This window comes from Lampetra planeri, chromosome 31, assembly GCF_965212315.1.
Source record: "Lampetra planeri chromosome 31, kcLamPlan1.2.h2, whole genome shotgun sequence".
Lineage (NCBI taxonomy): Eukaryota > Metazoa > Chordata > Hyperoartia > Petromyzontiformes > Petromyzontidae > Lampetra > Lampetra planeri.
In genome coordinates, this window is record NC_136137.1 from 7211032 (window position 1) to 7228729 (window position 17698).

General features: G+C 47.1%; 1 protein-coding gene across 7 annotated transcripts in view; it reads right to left on the reverse strand.

The window, feature by feature from the left end:
- Positions 1 to 17698, reverse strand: part of LOC144729164 (5'-AMP-activated protein kinase subunit gamma-2-like) — a 148411-nt gene that overhangs the window by 13056 nt on the left and 117657 nt on the right. For 6 of the 7 annotated variants that reach the window (XM_078609165.1, XM_078609164.1, XM_078609166.1 and 3 more), the window contains 4 exons: positions 7172 to 7223; positions 2892 to 2995; positions 1988 to 2069; positions 1373 to 1431 (listed from right to left, as the gene is read on the reverse strand). In XM_078609165.1, coding sequence (XP_078465291.1) covers positions 1373 to 1431; positions 1988 to 2069; positions 2892 to 2995; positions 7172 to 7223 — 297 coding nt within the window. Of the gene's footprint in view, positions 1 to 1372; positions 1432 to 1987; positions 2070 to 2891; positions 2996 to 7171; positions 7224 to 15290; positions 15634 to 17698 lie in introns of those variants that run through there. The other variant, XM_078609168.1, reaches the window with a different exon arrangement.

Here is a 17698-nt window from a genome sequence, read left to right on the forward strand (position 1 = left end):
TAAACAAACGTCCAAGAGATCAAAATCCATCTCGGGTTCGCCAATTCAACAGGAGCATGCTCAACCCGTCACCGCGTAGAGATTCCCCGCCCTTGCGCCAGGAGCTCCCTCCTCTTCAGCAATCGAACTGAAGCTCACAGCACGTGCAGCGGAACATCGGACATCGCGCTGAACGACAATGCGCGGTTTACGACCCCCCCTCCCTCCCCCCCCCACATCGCAAAGCTCTCGTCAATTTTGTCGCCAACTTGACGTTTTTGCGACGGAGAACTTTCCGAGAAAAGGAATTTGTATGAAAATAAACAAGGGCGAAGGCATTTTCCAGCACTGTTTATTGCCCAATAAGGCTTCATAATTACTGTTCCAATTTCCAAATGGTATTTATTAAAAAAATTTTATTACCTCCATTTAAGTTTTATTTTGGTACTGGCTAATCATTTCTTAAGTCTGTATGGCAAACTCTGACCCAATTTGGACCGAGTACATGTCTGGCCTTGTTTAAAATCACAACAGTACTAATGTTACTGTCGTGTATATACACACAGTGCACATGTATGCACGCACACAAGTACATTCTAAACATATGCAGAAGATGTATAGGCATCCATACGCACGACTGTATATGTGTACGTGGGTCTCAAGGGCAGAGTTCAAACCCTGGTTGGTGACTGACTGGGCCCGTCTATGAAATGAATACCGACTGTGGGGAAGTCAACAGTGGTTCTCCTACGGAGAGACTCGCTCTGTCATCGGAGTGGGGAATGTCCACCACTGTCTCAGGGATGTAAACAGGAGGAGGAAGCACCGCCTTCTTCATGCTCGTTTGAGCAAGAAAGTCACCGACTTTTTTATTTTCTAACGTGAACCCAATTACACACGTGCGCATTTTTTCAATTTAGCAATATGGATAAAGTTAAGAATTCCAGAAGAGCCCAATGAGCGGGCACAGCGATATTAATAAACAAATCTACAGATCCTTCATTCAGCAAGGATGCTGGTGCCTGTAGAGGGCAGTGCAAGATTGTAACAGGCTATCATCTATAATACTGGGGTTTTTTTGGGTTAGATAGCGTAAATATATGTGTCGTTAAACCCGCCCCCGATTATTAATTATGGATGATATTGGTCGCGAAAGCCTGCGTGTTGAACAGGCGATCATCTGTGTGCCCCAGGCTTGCCTTCTCTCGGGAGTCACTCCCGGTTTATTTCCACATGCCGTTTTAGCAAAATATCCATAAAGAAAAAGCATTCATAAGCCATAATCTTGCGGGCAGGACCCTCATGGGGAAGAAAATGGTCACGAGGAGTGAAGATTAGTGATGCATTCCTGCGTAAATATTTAGAAGGAATGTGATCATCTTAAAGGCCTTACCAGTGGAGACTTGTAATATCTGTGAAGGATGTTGATGAAGTCTGTTATAGTCAGCATTCCTGCAAAACAAATCAGTTCAAGTATCCTGAATGAGCAATAAAAGAGGCCTTTGAAATCCAGAATGTATTTCAAAGTGATACTTGAGAATCTGTGTTCATAGGGACACTATAAAATATTTGTATCGCTTGTATTATATTTTAGATAGAGGGATGACGTAGCGGTTAGCGCATAGCACAATGAACTTGGCAAACAGACTTCTAATCCCAACCAGGGCTAACATCACTGGCGAGTGATACTTAGACCACAGTGACGAACGCTGCCAAGTATGGTCAAAACCCCAATGACTGAGGAGGCACGGGCAGGCCTTAATTCAGCAGCGGATTGACAAAGTGCTGTACACTTTTCAGACCTTATTCTTATAAAAGCAAGACACGTAACGGTTTGTCGCAAGATCTTTTGACATCCACTTGCCACGGTGGTAGACAGCATTGTAACGCACAATAGGCAAGTTACATACCGAGAGCTGATGAGATCGGGCGCGGTGTGTGGGCGATCTGGTCATGGGCAGCAGATTGATACATCTTTAGTGCAGAGATGAAGGTGGTGTGCTCTCACCCACGAAGGCCTGCCTGTGATTGTCCCACAATGGTGCAGCCCTCACTCCATTGGCCACCAGGGCAAAGAAGGCCTTTTTGACCTGAGCACAAACACAAAAGACAAAGATTCCCCCCCCCCCCCCAGTATAGCCTTAACAGACTGTTGGGGCAAGTGCTGTTAGTAAGCACCTATGAAAGGCCCACGAGGGGGTGGGTGGCCAGCACTACGCCCACACACACATGCCCACGTACGTATAAAGGCCCCCACACACACACACACACGGTACATCCACCAACACACAAAAATACAACCATGTGCCATTTAGTATTTACAGACTGTTGGGGCATGTGCTGTTAGCAAAGATCTTTTAAGTTAGGCATGGCGAGAGAGGCGAGTGGTGTGACCAGCACCACCCCCAGCTGCCTTTGTGTTCCCCAGTGCTGATGTTTACACACCACACCAGGTACTCATTTGAGTCTGAGTCAACTTAGTGCACACCCGAGACAAGTTCTAATACCAATTGCTGTGACTGGGAACGTAAGTTTCCAAGTTGTTAGCTCACGCATCCACGCAATCACGTGCGCAGCCATCATTCGCCACTAATTTGTAGTGCTTGTACCGGGCTAGGTGCACTGGGAGGTCGCGTTCACATGAAGTAGATGACGTGGAAAGTGAAGGCTCGCGCTGGCAGGAGGGTCATGGTGATGAGCCAGCGGTTACGAGTTCACAAGCAGGGTCACAGCGATGACGGGCAGATGCACCGACATGCTCTAACCGCTGTCTCAATTTGCCAAATTTCATTCACATGACGCTCAGCTGCTCATTGTTGTAAGCAGTCACTTAGGGCTGTGTTTAGCGGTGGAGCTGGAGTTTTATGTTTACGGACAGAAGTACGGTTAGGGCTCCGGTTGGGACGCCTTACCTGCAGCGAGACGTCAAACACCACGAGCTTGGAGCTGGTTGGGATGATGTCGTAACATCTGTGCGCCTTCATGAAGCGCGTGTACACCGTGTCTTCCGAATCCTCTGCGCAGAGATATGTGGCGGCAAACGAAGTGTGAACGTCAGTTGCATTCGTTCATTTCATTTAACATCCATCAGCTTTTACACATTTATTTTTGGTCTACATGCTAAAATGATATCCCGTCACTCATAACCAGGGTTGCTGCCACAGTGGTGTGGCAGTTAGCACACCGAGCTTGCAATCTTAAGAGATCGCCTCCAATTTTGTCTCCCAGCCAACGGCAGTTAAACGAAAATTGGTGGCAAGTTTCTTAAATCGCCCCCACCACTGCATCTGTCCACACAGCAGTAGAAGTGGGTACACGGCACAGTCAGACGATCGGCAGGTCGCGTGCGGTGGGGTAAAGTGTGGGTACTCCCACCTCTCCATGTTGTCTCACCAGCGTGGAAGAGTAGGCCAAAAACCCTCTAGAGCCCCCTCTGGCTATATATGTGCAAAATTCAGCTTTATGGTGCTTCTGGAACATCATTAGAATGGACGTCAATCGCTCACAAAATTGTGATCATCTCTAAGAGTGAGATTACGATCATAACATCATGTCATAATGTGACAGGAAACCCCTGGTGGAACTGTAACAGTCAACAGTTTCAGGTGTCATGTAACTGCCCCAGAAGCTGACACCACACAATTCCATCCATAAAGATCTCTTTTACAAATGTTTACAATGAGTCTTTCTCACCCTCACGTCAGTTGCCTGATATTCACAGCCCACTGCGAGTGGCTGGTTATATGCCAATTATCCGATGCGTTATCACAGTTTTTGCTGTGGAGTTAAACCAGGCCAAATCAAGTTTAAAAAAAAAACTAATTTAATAAACAGGGGCATACTGTGCTTGAGTGCAGTCATCGGTGACTGGGATGAGAATCTGGTATGATAATGGGGAGGCTGTGCGGATTGAAACCCACGATCTCAGCCATAATACGGGCTCAGTGCTCTGACCAAAGACAAAGATCCCCCGTATAGCCCTAACAGACTGTTGGGGCAAGTGCTGTTAGCGAGCAACACCTATGAAAGCTTGCACGGCACACAAGGGGGGTGGGGTCGCCAGCACCACACCCAGCCGCACCAGGTACTCATTTGAGGCCGAGTCGACCGAGGGGAGGCCCATAACCGGTTCAGATAATCGTCACTGATGTTGGCCGTGAGCAGGGAATCGAACTCGGGTCACCAGATTTGTAGCCAGCGCGCTGGTGCTCTGACCCCGGCCATTATCAGACCCACGAGCTCTTATTCCGATATTATTTGTCCACGTTACGCCAGGTCTTGCTTGTAAAATAAATGCGCACACGTGTGGTCATTTCAACCAGCAGTGGATTAACACGACATAAGCACCCCCAACCCCCCCCCCCCCCCTCACATGCCACGCAGGTTGTGGGGGTGATTTGACCATACTTCACTCACACTGGTCAGTGAGGTGAAGGTAGATTGGGAGCGCATATGTGGGGCCATAGAAGTACAATGCAACAGTGGCGTTTGCTACAGTGCCCCTCTGCTGCCCATCACACAGCCCCATAGCAGCCTAGATGGATGTCTGTCATGCAGAGCAAAGGAAATATGTTACCGAATTCAACTCTAGCCTAGTTTCCTATTTTAAAGGGTGACCCATTAAATAGATTAATCTATTAAAATAAAAACATTCATTTACCCAGAAAAGCCTCATGGAAGCCATAGAGTATATATATTATGACGTGACCTGTTCGATATATTTGACCAACCGTTGAATAAATATGTTTTGCAATGTAAAGAAAACACATGAACATCTGGGAGAAAACCCGACATATAGGAGAGACAGTGGCGTGGTCTCCAGGCGTTCGGCGAACCAAGAGAAGGGCCCAACACCAGAAGGTGGTGGAGGCCGTGAGGACAGATGCTGGGAGGTCACCGTGTGTCTACTGTGCAGCAGCAGCAGCTGTGGTATCTGGCAGAGGGTGGGAAACGCTGGAAAGGAGCGGTGGTGCAGCGCTGGTGGCATCAACGGCTCTGGCCATGGACTAAAAATTACATAGAGATAGGTCATCAACCCAACTCTGTGTACTGCCACGTACTACACAAGTAGCCCTACAAGGTTTGGCATCTCGTTCAATCGGTGATCTTGGTGCGATCTGCTAACCCCACTTCATAGTCTCCGAATGATCAAAGGCCAACATTTACTGCCATTAAAAACATTCATAATAAAACACAATTCTTTTACGGCACAATACAATGGAAAAGTTGTCAAACTTATGAGAAATATGCATTGTCGAGTGAAATATGCCATTACTATACATAGGGCATACGAAGAGGAACACGTGGATTAGGGTTTGAGACGACATATTGACCCTCAAGAAAAATAATTGTCAATGGGCAGGACACGTCGCAGGAAGGGATCATAGCCGGGTGATTGAGCAGAATGACAGAATCACAGCCAAAGGAGGGAACATGCCTGAGACTCTGTCCACCGTGGAGATGGAGTGGTGAAAATAATCTCACGTGTAATTACTAGATGGATTGTTGCACTCCAATATGGTGAGAGATGGTGACAGCTTGGGGGATGCCATAATCCAGCATTGGATTGATCATAGCTCATGATGATGTAGGATAGTATATCAATTATCTAGACAGCTGTCACCGTGGTAGAGTGCTCAGCACAATTGCAAAGCCCCGAGTTCAAATTCCAGTCAGATGGACCAGGGGTCATTCAAAGGAACACCACTTGGTGGAATATCACCAACATAAATATTACGGATAAACTGGCCTCTGCCATAAGAAAGTGGAATTTCCTAATTTAGCTCGGAGCACCACCATACCCTCACATTTGAGCATTGATCGTTGTGCGATATATCTGAAAAGACGCCAAGCTGATGAAATACAAGTATCTATAAAAAGTAAATCAACATATAGATCAATAACTGTAATCAATTAAGCGGTCGTAAGAGTGTGTGGTGCATAGGTCAGCGTGATAATTCAAGCTCGGGTGGCTGCAATCGTTAAATCGTAACGCAATACAACCGCACAGAGTTTTGAAGTGGGGGGGGGGGGGAAACAAGGCAGCCACACTATGCGGTTGATGGCATTTCCCCTGCGAGCGTTTATCATTTTTCAAAGCTTGATTCGCGCTTGAGCACCACTGCCAATGCAGTCGCCTAATTATTTTAGCCGTTGATTTTCACTCTCAAGAAGGGGCCAGACTGACAATGTTAACGATTAAATTGTGTGTTGTAAGGCAACCGACAATCACAGTATTTATTTATACCGGAAGAATTCGTTGAGCTATAAAGCTCTTTCTCACAGATGTCTGGTAGACCAAGGAATGGAACACATCTGAGAGGACATCCACCACAGAGATCAAACGATGAAATCGGCTCGTGAGAGGTGGCGGTGGCTTGGGGAGGGGCCTTCATCCAGCAGTGGACTGACCATGGCTGATTGATAATGATGGCAATATTAATGATGGATGTGGTGATTTTTTTTTGCTATTTGTAGTTGTGCACGACTGCCAACAGATCTTTTTCTTCTTTATAAACAGACTTTGATCATCACTCGAATTAGTTTGGTTCTGTACGACTTGTATTTCTAGTGAACTCTAAATAGACCATAACAATAGCCCCAAGCGTATTCTTTGACTTTTGGAAATTTGCAGTGCACCTCAAGGAGGCCAACAGTGCCTTAGATTGGTTGTTCCAGTCTTGGCCAGCATCTTGATAAGCAGCTGTTACAAGAGGGCAATTACACTGAGTCTTACGAAGCATCAACGAGTTTATACCTGCCTTTACCTTTTTACATTTGAGAAATGCATCTGAGGAATTCTACGCGTACAATACGGTTAAGATAAGTGTACTTGTAAGGGTGCAGCAACGAATGGCAGTATAGCAAGCAGGTTTGCTGGCCTACGTATGGTGAGTATTACCCATTGTACGCGTGGGTTTCCTCTGGGCGCTTCAAATAACTCTCATATTTCCAAAAGGACTCCATAAAGAATTGGCCAAACATCAGAAGTAGTTCTGGGACATCAACTTCCGGAGACTATTTGCTGACACAAGGTTGCTTTTGAGAGCACCAAATGGTAATTGATTTATCTCGTTACCCGATGCCAACAGCACGACCGTAATACCACTTTGGGATTTTAAAAAAACGTAGCGTTATTAAGCCTTGGGTTCCGTCTCAAGATCGTGCTCGGGGAAGAAGTAAAGGCACTTACCGTCCCCGTAAAGGTCGAGTTTATCCAGCATGCCGTCTGCCAGCGAGGAGACCTGTAAAGGCAAATACACGCACACACAGACACAACGGTCGGTTAGCCTTGTACAGAGTATATAGCATGAGGGGCAGCTTCTGTAAAGCAACAACTTTCAACGACAGCATGCGACGGGTGTGTGATGTTGGACATTAGCTCGCACACCCCTTGCACACCCCGCCGTCTTTGTCTCTCCAAACATTTGCCAATGATGGAAAACGAATACTAAACTATTAAACTACTTTTTATCTTATCAGGTAGGGTCAACCGAGCTATGTAGCTCTTTTTCAGAAGCGACCTGGCCACAAATTATAGCTCAACGAATTGGAATTATACCGTGCAAATTTATCTCTGCCAAATATTCTAAAATACACGTGGAAGTGTAGGCACGCACAAGAGGGACTGTTTACAGATACAGACATAGAGCCGGGGCCACCACAACCCAGGACCCCAGTGACAAAATATTTGTTCTCCCAGTTTGCCATGTGTGTATATCAGGCTTGTCCAAGCACAAACACAAAGATCACCCCCCCTACCCCATGGAGCCTACACAAATTGTTGGAACGAGTGCTGTTAGCGAGCACCCATGACGGCCGGAGCAGCGCCACGAGGGACCAGCATCACACCCAGCTGCCTTCGTCTTCCCAGTGCTGATCTTTGCACATAGCACAAGACACTCCGCACCTCCGATTAGCACGGCTGGCTATGTATGGTGAGAAATAAGTTCAGCAGGTAGCAGGTAGTCTGCTGATTTTTGTGTAAGTACATCGTGAATACATAAGATCTGATGCACAAGCCGTCGATCATTAAGAGATGTTAAGTGTGACCCATTGTAGAAATCGCAATGGTGGGTCCTATATGGGCAGTTCAACACAAATCTTAAGGCCGAGTGATAAATTGAGTCAAGCTTCTTCAGTACAGTACTGGGGGCTGATTTACATACGATGTCACAGTAATCAAGTAGAGGCAGGACCGCTTCACGTAGCCACCTCTGATATTATTCGTGGCCTGGAATGAAACTCATCAAAGTCGAGCAATGAATCACTTCACTAATTTGCAGGGAGCATACACAATATCTCCTGTACGGCCTTAACAGAGGCTGTTGGGGCAAGTGCTGTTAACGAGCACCTGTAAAGCCCAGCACAGCACACAAGGGGGTGGGTGGCCAGCACCACGCCTACACACCAACACGCACATGCCGACATACGTAGAGAAACAAAGATGCACTCCCCCCCTCCAGTACCACACTTAGCCGCCTTTGTCTACACATTGCACCAGATATTGAGTTGAGGCTTAGTCGATCTAGGGGAGCCCAAAAACCGGTTCAAATAATCGTCACTGGCATTGGCCATGGAGCTGCAATCGAACTCGGGTCACCGAGTTCGTAGCGCAGAGCGCTAGCCATGATACTACACACACACACGTCCAAATACAAACTATCACATTCACTCTTGGCTCTCAATGAGCGAGGGTTGTGTGCGTGTGTGTTTGTGCAGCGAATACCATCCTCCTACTAGCTAGCACTCGACAAACAAACACGGCCTTCACAAACAGCGGGCAGCATTGTTTATTATTTGTTCAGCCCAACCCTGAAGGGCCAAGACCACTTCTACCCCCCCCCTCTCTCTACCAGCTGGGAGTGACTCATTTCAGAAGCGATCAACCACCACCTCCTGGACTACCTCCGAGGTTTCACGTGATTCGGAGTTGCGACTTAATTCAGGTAGAGTAGAGTATCCTGTTCTGGCCGATGTCTCCAACCTCCCGACAAGGAGAAGTGCTGCCCTCTACTGTGTGGAGCAGGGATTCCGTGTCTCTGACATGGGACATCCAACGTAGAAGTAAGAAAATTAACCCGTAAAAACAAAGTTTTTCACTATAAATCCTTTATATGCGTGGCGGCTAGAGTCCTCTCGTCCTCTGGCTTGAGATGGCTGCCACCTATGGGTCAGATGATTGCCTGCCACCATTAAGCAATTGGTAATTAAATAGAATTTATTTTTTCCTAAAAAGTGCAAAATTTAGGAAAAAAATTTTCACCAAAAGAAATTGTCACGCACAACGAGTCTGTGTGCAAAATGTCAGCTCGATTGGATCACGGGAAGTGGGTTAAAAAACGACCGAAAGATTTGCACGGTCGTAAGCGCGCAAGCAAGCAAGTGAACTTAATATAAATGATTTAAAAAGATTGCATGCAGTAAAAGACCTGATGATGCTGGCAGTGATGAGAAGGAAACCGGGCACTATTTGGACGCACGGATAGGATGGACAACAACATGAAAATTTAAAGCGTTGCTGTTCAGAAAAATGGAAGAAACCGGAAAGAGAGGAAGACCTCACAGAGAACGTTCCGGCGACGACAGAAGGAATTGGTGCCAGCAAGACGTGGCACTACCTGAGCATAAGACACAGAAGAGTGGAAACAAGTGACTAAATGTGCAGTTGACACCTACGGCTATCTGCCCATGGATCGTGATGATAATGACATGGCCACTGACTCACTTTTGAAGGGCAAAAGACGACCAGTCCCTGGAGTTGAACCCATGGTCGCGAGTAGGGGTCGGCACGGTTTGGCTCAAACCACCAAACCGCGGTTTGAACCGAACCAAATCGGTTTGGTTTGGCTCTGTTTGAACTGGTTCGGTTTGGTTTGGGGCTACGAAAACCGACTCGGTTTGGCTCGGACAGGGTGGAACCGGCTCAAACTAGTTTGGTTCAAGCCAACTTAAGAGGTTTGGTTTAGCTTAGTTTGGTTTGGTTTTGGTTTGGTTTGGTTCAGTCGTCGCTGGTTTGGTTTGGATTGCTCAATTTGAAACCAGTTTGAGTCGGTTCAAACCGTGCCGACCCCTAGTCGCGAGCAGGCCTCTAACCTATACAATAGCACCAAACTGCATAAGCAAATGATGACGATGATTAAACATTGAGCCCGTTTACATTTAAAGGCAAATTATACCTACCCTGCATGTTTTAATTACAGTGGCCAAAAAGTCCAGATATGATTTGCTGTCAGATTAGCAAAGGTGTCTGGAACTGTCCGAAAGAAATGGCTTAAAAATTAACTCAAGCAAAGAGGCATGGCTTGGGATGGTTCATTACGACTGTTTCAGTCACGGCGCCCGGGCCAGGCAAAAACTTGGGTTCGAGTCTGGGTTACAGCCACCTGTGATTGAACCACACTCTCATGTGAGATGGATGGTCGTCACGTGTAACTGCCAGGGACAGCAATAGCTTGGGGCAGTTCTTCATCGAGCTGAGAATAGATCGTGGCTGATGATGATGATGACTATGATGAGTGGGAGGCAACTATTTTCATGAACAAGAAATATGGAGCAAAGGCCATAGCTCTACTGTACTGTACTTCTATGCTCCCACATCTCTGCCTTTCCCCTCTGTCTTCGCCAACATACACTGACCAGCGTGGAAAGGGCATGGTCACATTATCGCCACCGTCCACACGGCGTGGGGAGGGCCCTCATCCGGCAGTGGAATGACCAAACGCTGTATATGTACAAATTAAAATTCTGGCTTTTAGAGCCCACCCAACCGCAATATTCACCAGCTTATCTCCAAATGGATTAGAGTGAAACTCAAGGGACTCTTTCCTGGATAAATAACGGTAGGGTGAATGCAACGGGTTTTACAGTGTGAAGCTCAGAGGGTTCAATAAGATCTGTTTAAAGGGTTAACATCAGTCATTGTGAGTGCGCAGTCACTGGAGCCAAGGCAAACACTATCACGCTTGCTGCCCTTGTTAATCCGTGTCGAGTTTTTTTTGCAGTGCCAAAGATAGTGAAAGACAATGAGACTTTTTTTTTGTTATTCTGAAACTCAAGCCCTCACTCAAGTTGTACTGGCTTGGTGCCCCAATGCAGCCAGCAGCCCAATGAGAAACACTCAGGCCCAGGTCTTGAACCCAGGAAATGCAGAAGTTGGTGGCTAATTAAACCAAAGTTTGTCATCCCTCTGAAGGAACACCCACACCCAGGTCTCAAATCTTATACCTCAAAAATTGTTGGTTTTCCAAACAACATAGACACGAGGAAAAACAAGGAATACTGACTCTACAGGTCACAAACCCAGATCCTGAAGCATGCTGATTGAGTGAACACCAGTGATTAGCCTCCCTCAGCCTTGACTCACAACCAACCTTATGTCTTCAACCTATGACATCAAATATGTTTACTGAACAACAGAGATATCAGCCTCCTGTGAAATAATGTGTTCAGCTCAAGGAAATTAACCCAGACCCTCCAAGGCGATTGATTGGTTCGCTTGGTAAACAACATAGACACCAGGTCATTGAGAGATGCCAACCCTAAATCTCAAACTTTAGAACTTAATGATGCTGGTGAGTTCACAACACAGAAATGTGCATCCTGTGACAGACCCAGCCCCAGCACGGTATAATTTAACCCAGGCCCACGATGTCAGCTTTTAAAAAAAAAATCTAGATTGAAAACTCATTATCTTTATAGCTACTTTTCGTGTTTAGTCTGTTGCCCTTGCCCCACACCTCCGATTAGCACGGTTGGTTACGTACGGTGCGAAAAAACGCTTGACATACATACGTTACTTAGCACAATGAAAGGCGGGCATGAACCCAGGACCTCATAAACAATGGCTGAATTCCTTATTCTGTTGAAAAATACAGTTTCCGTTACCGAACATTGGAACTGGTAGGAAAGCAATAAATTGGCCGGCAGCGGTAGGCAGCATGAGTCACTGGCTCCGTGCGAGTCACACACAGGCGCAGCACAGCGTGACTCATTCGGCTCATTGATGTCGGCCAACAAAACACACAACAGGTAATTTTGTTGGGAGGCGTAATTGCCCCTGCAGACCCCTGCTATACAACAGCAATGCAGCCACACTTGCAGGCTAAGCATGCGTCTCCCGCTCCCTCTTAGAATTATTTGTGTGCCTTACAGATTTGCTCTGGGTTTTGGATCGTTTTCACTGAACGCTGAGAATCCTATAGATAAAGTGTGTCAAGTGTGAGCATCCGAATCTTTTATTTTTAGCCTTTGCCCCGCGTATTTACCCTCATTGTGTCATCGGCTTCAATCGTTGTGGCAATGCACGCCTCGAACCCAGGACTGTGGAGGCGGGGCTTGGCGGGTAGCACGTGTTACGCGAAACTCCCTTCCCGTGGGCATTGAGGTGCCACATACCCTGGCTTGCCAGGAGAAAGTACAGCAAGTAGACTAAACGCCATCTTCTGGGTTCTTTCGGTAAAGTCACGTAGAAGGGAAGTAATAAAATAATAAAAATAAAACATAATAAAATGAAATAATTCTCACAGTGAGAATTATTTCATTTTATTATGTTTTATTTTTATTATTTTATTACTTCCCTTCTACGTGACTTTACCGAAAGAACCAAGAAGATGGGTCGTGAGAATTGTATTATTTTATTATGTTTTATTTTATTATTTCCCTTCTACGTGACTTTACCGAAAGATCCCAGAAGATGAATCCCTGCAGTCACGAAAGCTTCAAATCGAAATTTAAACGCCATCTGTTTCGGTTTGTACAGGCATCGAGTGTTGCCCCCTTGCATATGTGTGTGTTTTCTCCAGGTGCACCAGTTTACTCCAACATATATAATAAACACTCATTAGGAATTGGTTGCAAACATCTTAAAATAAAAAACCCAGTTCAGGAACCTCCTGAAGAAAAAGTCCTACAACTGTGTGGCTCTCCTGGATTAAACAAAAAGTAAACTATTTGTATTATTGAGTAAAACAGGCTGGTGTGTGTAGTGAGCCGGTTCCACTGAGACTGTGGGTTCCAATTTGAGTGTCAGCCACTTGCTATTAAAACCACGTTGTCATTGCGTCGTGAGTTGATGGACTCAGCCTGGTCAGCGGAGACTGCCCAAAAACCATTACATTTTATTTGTGGTTTGTAACTTAATTTGGCCTAACTCAGTTCGGCTGATATGTGATGATCCATTGTACAGAAAGCGTAAAGCTGCGCGCTTGTATAGCATCGCGCAAGAGATGCCTATTTTAGCGACTCCTCTTCCGGGATCGTTCCATTCCATTTGGATTCGTTCAACTAAATTAATAGTTTAACGCTTTTGATAAATCGCTCCAATCTTATAGGATGAGGCTGTCACGAAGAAGCTACGTGACAGCCTCATGGCGATGTTGCCACGTGTAATCCCAATCAATTCATTAACTTGCAGTGTAATTTTCAAATCATGGCCCTTGACACCGGCACACAATGGCCTACTCTTTTTGAATGGCATCAAGGGGACCTTTGCCATCCACGCGATCCTTTTCCCGTGAGCCTCTGCAACAGCCAGCGGTGGAATTGGGCCGTGTCACCTCCCCAATAATGACATCATCCTCATCAGCTGACGCGAGCTACAGCAAAATTATTCCACCAAGTTTCAAGATTACATTTTCAAGAGGGTGCTCCTTATTGAGTATATTACACATGAAAGGAAACTCAGTCTCTAAGGACGGTTGCTGACCACGGGCTCAAAGGCTCGAAATGTCGAGCAGCCAGTAACAAACAGCACTGTTGAAAGTGTAATAGATAAGAGTTAACACATTTCTTCAGTTGAGTTATAAAGACTTGGGGATAAGAGGCGATGGGGAGCCAATAGTTTTGACTTGCAATATGGATGAGACGAGAGATTCGGTCCGGAAGATTGAGTCGTCAACATCGGTGGAAAAATGAACGAGTGAAATTCACGGCAACGGAAAACTACGATAGCAGCAACAGAAAAGTGATAAGGAGGCGCATGACCACCGGTGCGCGAGTGACTGGAGAAAAACCCATGCCCTCAAAGCAAACGGCAGCGCCTTGCTGTACTGCATCTGGACAACAGGACACCCACAAGACCATTTCTGATAAAAATCACCACAGCCACTTAAAAAGCAAAATAATCCGGCGGATACCGCGTTGGCGGTGGCGCCCACAAGCACAACTAATGCGACCGCGACACAACACGCTCGTCAACAACAGTCGTGGGGGAAATTTAAAAAGTATATGCTCGGTGACGTTCTGGCCAGCGGCTCTATTTCACAGCACGTGTGTGACCCTCTCTGCACGTCTCATATCTGCATTACTTTTTTATGTTCAAGGCCGCGGTGTTATTGACGAAAAGTGATGAGTTTTGTTTGTTATTTGCAGATTTTTTTTTAAAAAATCCGTAGACCCTAGCAGGCAGAGTGGGAAAAAAAACCACGTTGTCAATTACGCAAACTCTGGGTTGAACTCTTGTCAGTTTCGGATGTTGCTGGTTGCAGCCGAGTGGGACAAATATCTTGCTCAACTGGTTTTATATGAGGTAGCTTAAACCCCTCAAAAGCCAACAGGAAACACCGTCCTTTAGAATTTATAAAACACCAGCACGTATTTTACAACTTCCTGTGTGCAATTGCTTAACGTGTGCACACACACACGTACAGTTTAGTTGGCTCTCCACTGCTGGATGAGGGCTTCATCCCCACGCCGTGCGCGCGGGGGTCGTGGGGGATTATTTCACCATACTTCGCCTTGCTAGTCGGTGCGGGTTGGGTGAAGGCAGGGGAGCAAAGGCGTGGGAGCGCAGAAGTACGGTACAATTGATTTCGCCGTCCTATTAAACGACGGGCCCCCAGGCATGGAAATGTGGAATTTTCACTGCTCGCCCAGAACCCTCATACAAAGCAAATCGCCACTCCATGCCTTTATCGAGTGCAACTAAAATTTTTTTGAACAAAGCAGAAACGCAGTTATTGGCACAACTGCGCAATGAACCCCCCACCCGAGTTCGGGCCACGGGGAAAACGTCGATGGCGTTATGGTGATATCAGAGCCGGTCCTAGGGGTGGCCCCCTCTCTTCGCCAGTACGCACTGACCAGCGCGGTGAAGTATGGTCAAACAACCCCCGGGCAGCGAAACGGTAACGCAAAAGCCTTCACCCAGAAGCCCGCTTGACAAACGGGGCTGAGAGTGAATTGTCATTGACCATATAATAATTTCAGTTGAAAACACATTTTATACGAATTACTCCACACCGCGACAGATTGAGAGAAAATTAAAAAGGCGGTTAAGTGTAGGTGTGCATTGATTTACGTGACCGTCCCACCTGCGGGTTAGCTCCGTCGGAACTGCCGTGTCGCCCATCCTGGGGCTCTGCGGACCCCCGCTGCCTCCGTTTACCCACCGGCCCGGCCATCGGGCCCCCTTCAAAATACAAGTGCCGGCAGAGGCTGTGTCGGTAGTACGGGCTGCTGCTGCTTTCACAATGACGGCCGTCGTCCCCCTTTTGACGAGTCGCGTCTGCAACAAGGAAGGCCGGCTGTAGTCGAAACACAGGCCGTCTCAGAATACGCAGCCTGTATCGGTGTAAAGGCCGAGTCGGAATGAAGGCTTTACGACAAAAAAAAAACCTTCAAGGCGAAGTATTTCTCAACATTAAGGGGGCTGAGCCAATGGGGAATGTTGCCTCACCGTAAGAGTCTGCCCTCCGTTTTAAAAAGGATGCGCCCCCTCCCTCTGCCTTGATGTCTCTCACGTCTCGCTTTCTCTGCGTCTCTCTCTACATAAGCCGGTACACCCCCCCCCCCCATCTCTCTCGTCTCTCACAATCTCTAACCCACGCGTCCAGGTTCTGTCTATTCTCACTCGGCACGCAGAGTGACAGACAGCTGCTTGGCTTGCCCTCCACCCAGCCGCCAAAACACACTGTTCGTAAGTGCCCCAAAAGTTACAATGTACGTTGTACATGTAGCGAAGTAAGGGCCAAATAACGACAGTTGCATTTTATCTTCTTAGGTTTTTTCGGTAAAGTCACGTAGAAAGTAAAATAAAATAAAAACAAAAATCACGACGTTTCGGAGGCAACACAAGTCTCCGTCATCAGGTGGGACCGTCACAGCCAGATTAGCTGCTAATCTGGCTGTGACGGTCCCACCTGATGACGGAGACTTGTGTTGCCTCCGAAACGTCGTGATTTTTGTTTTTATTTTATTTTACTTTCTACGTGACTTTACCGAAAAAACCTAAGAAGATGATTCCTTGCAGTCACGAAAGCTTCAAATCTAGAAGTCGCATTTTAGTGAACTGTGCATGCTAACAGCAGTTGTCCCTACAGGTCAAGCCCCTCGCATCTGGACACGCATGCAAATCGCAAACACGCACACACATGTTACACACAACACGTACACACTCGCACACTCGTGAATACTAAACACAAGGTGCTGTCAGCGGGCACCCTTTGAACACCGACACGGCACACGAGAGTGGCCAGCACCACGTCCGGCCGCCTTTGTCTCCCCAGTGGCGATGTTTACACACCGCGCCAGGTACTCATTTGAGGCTGAGTATATCCATGAACACACACACTCCACCACGTACGCACATTCACGCCTACGGACACAAGTACGAATGTACAGACATTAAAGACAACGCCAAATACCCCCGTTATAGCCTTGAACAGACTCTTGGGGGCAGTGCTGTTAGCGAACGCCTCTGAAGGCAGCAACGGTACACGAGGGGGTTGGTGGCCAGCACCAAGCCCGACCGCCTTTGTCTCCCTCGTGGAGATGTTTACACACCGCACTAAGCACTCATTTGAAGCCGCGTTGACCTGGCGCGCGCACACACACACACCAACGCACCATCTCACACACATACCCCAACACAAAACACGTAGCACACCTGTGCTCGCACAATCTCACACACTCAGGTACACGCGACGCTGTTCAGATAACACACGTGTGCGTGCGTGCGTGCGTACGTACCCTCTCGTGGGGGTACGCGCACGTACCACGAACACGCGGACCGGACGACGCACGCTCGCACAGATAACCCACGCACGCCACTTAAAACCCTGCTGCCCACCTCCCTCCTCTCATTGCTTCCCTCCCAGATGCCCCTCTTATGCCCCAGCTACCCAGCGTCTCTACCCCCAACACAGCATGCAAAGACACTCGCTGCTCTTATCAACGCGCCGGAAAAAAACCACACTATCCACAATAATTATCATCCGCCCTTCGCCAGCACACAGGCTACATTCTTGTGGTTATAGACTCACCCCGGGAATGCAGAAATAATAAGAAAATGTAAACGCATTGGGGCGTTAGCGTGCCCAGAAGTCGCACAATAAACAGACCCTGCCAACATCCTGATTGGCCGTGCATGTGTACACGTGGGGTCGCAGGTGCACCTAGCCTGGCACAAGCGCCGTGGCAACGTCATTGTTGGGGTGGTAGGTGTTTGGGTTGATGGGTTAGTGGTTGTAAGATTAGATATTTGGGTAGGTGAGGTTATTGTGTCGGAGGATGACCGTGGGTTAGTTGGTAGATACTGTACGTGGGTAGGTAGTATGGAAGATGGATTCATAGCTATTTAGGTGAATGGGTTAATGAGTTAGTAAAAAGTTAGATGGGGTAGATGGTTGTGTAGAGATATATGTGGGTTGGTTGGTAAGTGATTAGGTGGATGTATGTTGATAATTGGATCGGTAAATCAGTAGGTAGGTGTGTGTGCATG